The 2,002-nt window shown below is 40.6% G+C and overlaps 1 protein-coding gene across 1 annotated transcript in view; it reads right to left on the bottom strand.

Moving 5' to 3' along the window:
- Positions 1-1,248, bottom strand: part of LOC107758669 (calcium-binding protein 1-like) — a 34,048-nt gene extending 32,800 nt beyond the window's left edge. The window contains exon 1 of the mRNA XM_016576469.1: positions 508-1,248. Coding sequence (XP_016431955.1) covers positions 508-1,038 — 531 coding nt within the window. The 5' untranslated portion in view covers positions 1,039-1,248. The remainder of the gene's footprint in view (positions 1-507) is intronic.
- Between the last annotated feature and the right edge of the window lie 754 nt (positions 1,249-2,002).

The raw sequence follows: 2,002 nt of genomic DNA, 5'->3' as shown, positions 1-2,002 counted from the left end.
TTATATATTCATATTTTTATTTTATATATTTAATTGTTTTAATAATAATATTTTAGTAATATTTATTTTATTTTCTTATTTTTACATTTTATTTTTATAATAATAAAACTATGTCACACCATTTATCGTGAACTATTAAAAAGGCAAAAGGTGATTAAAATTATGAAAATCTGAAGTGCATGGTGGCCAGTTACAACTCCTACAATGTACATTTTCTCTTATTGATATAAATTTTATTCTAAAAAATCTTGATGTCTTGGTCCATGGGTACTTTATATATGTACCTATGTACCACATGAGATATAGAACCATTTTAAACCATCTAACTCATTTTAAATTATTCACTTTTTGACTGAAACTCGCTCAATCAAGTAGTCTACTGATTGTGATCTGTTGCCATTGAGTAGATCCTGTATACTGCATCATTAGTGTACTTCAAAAATGTACAAGTCACAGATACAAGAATCAGCTAAACGACTTAGTAGCATAGCACAGTAGTCACCCTACCTGACCAAAGACTGATTTGACTATGGGATGGAGGTCTGCATCAAGCGCGCCGCTGTACGCGCTCGCTCTCCCGGGGGCGCGGGTGCTACTGGGCTGAAGCGCTGGAGGTGGACTGGAGGTGAGGCTTTGGCGCTTGTCCTTCGTTTCAAAGAACAGCGCGGCTTCCTCCGAGCGCTTGGAGAGGGATGAAGTCGGCGAAGGCGTTCGGCTGGTGCGGGGATTCCCGTGGAGTTGGACCGGAGGGTCAGTGGTGTGGTGGTGCCGTGACGGGTTGCGGTGTTCTGGTCCATCCTCCTGATAATATCCATCCTGACCGCGGGGATTCTGGACCTTCTCCGCTTTTCGTCCGTATTTTGGTTGGCACAGGGGTCTCCTGGCGGTGGCATCGCACTCTTCGGTCCAGCACGAGTCTCCGCCGCCGCCTCCCGTGTGCCGGTGCCCGTTGCGGTGGCTCGCGGGGTCCGCGCGGACTCCCCGGTTGGTTTTGATCAGGGATGTAGTGGATTCGCTTTTTGGAAGCGAGGAGCTCATTTTGACCCCCCACAGACTCTTGAAGTTTCACAGTTGAGTCAGGTATCTTTAAAAAAAATCGGAATATTTAAACGTGCCGTTGGGCAGGTGGGAATCTCTCCGGTGAACGCTGAGTGAAGGACTTTATAGAGCGCGAGAGAGCATCGCACAGGTCGCTCGCGCGGAGTTTGTTCGGTCCCTCGTGACCCAATTGAGCGCGCGCTGCCACCAAAATTCAGCATTAACAAGTGAATCTCTCTCTCTCTCTCTCAGGATGAAAGTTACGTCAAACTGCCTCGAGAAACCACTGAAGAATAAAAGGACGTGAAAATATTAATGACGGTGTGACGTACGCAGGTGAACGGAATACAGTGACGGGAAAAAGACATTGACAACAAATGATGAGAATGTTCTAATTCTATCTGTATTCAACCTTTACAGGCAGTTCCATAGTTTAAGGCATTGACTACACAAATATTTTAAACATTTGCATCATTAAAAAAAAACCAGTTCATTAAACACGGGTTGACCTCGTGACAACATTCCCAATAGCAGATATGGAGTAAGCCTATAGTTTTTAGTTGTCACAATGGGAACCTTGCTGTTTATTGACATTGATCTGAGAATACGTTTTTTGAAATATATTGTACAATAAATACAATATGCAATATATAAGTTGCTCTATTGGCTTATGGCTTTTCGGTAAAAATTAATAAATTGCTCTAAATGGTAATATACAAACATGTGGATCCATTTGTTTTGCTTAACAAAAAGTATCGAATATAACAAATATAAAAATATGACAAAACACAAGTGGCAATCTGTCTTAACTAGTGCTGTCAAACGATTAATAGCGATTAATCGCATCCAAAATAAACGTTTTTGGTTACATAATATATGTGTGTGTACTGTGTATATTTATTATGTATAATACACACACAGTATATATTTTGAAAATATATATATATATATTTATATTCATATA

Source organism: Sinocyclocheilus rhinocerous, unplaced genomic scaffold (assembly GCF_001515625.1).
Source record: "Sinocyclocheilus rhinocerous isolate Xijiao unplaced genomic scaffold, SAMN03320098_v1.1 scaffold623, whole genome shotgun sequence".
Taxonomy (NCBI): Eukaryota; Metazoa; Chordata; class Actinopteri; order Cypriniformes; family Cyprinidae; genus Sinocyclocheilus; species Sinocyclocheilus rhinocerous.
Note: the sequence above shows the minus strand (reverse complement) of the source record. Positions and strands in the feature narration are given on the sequence as shown.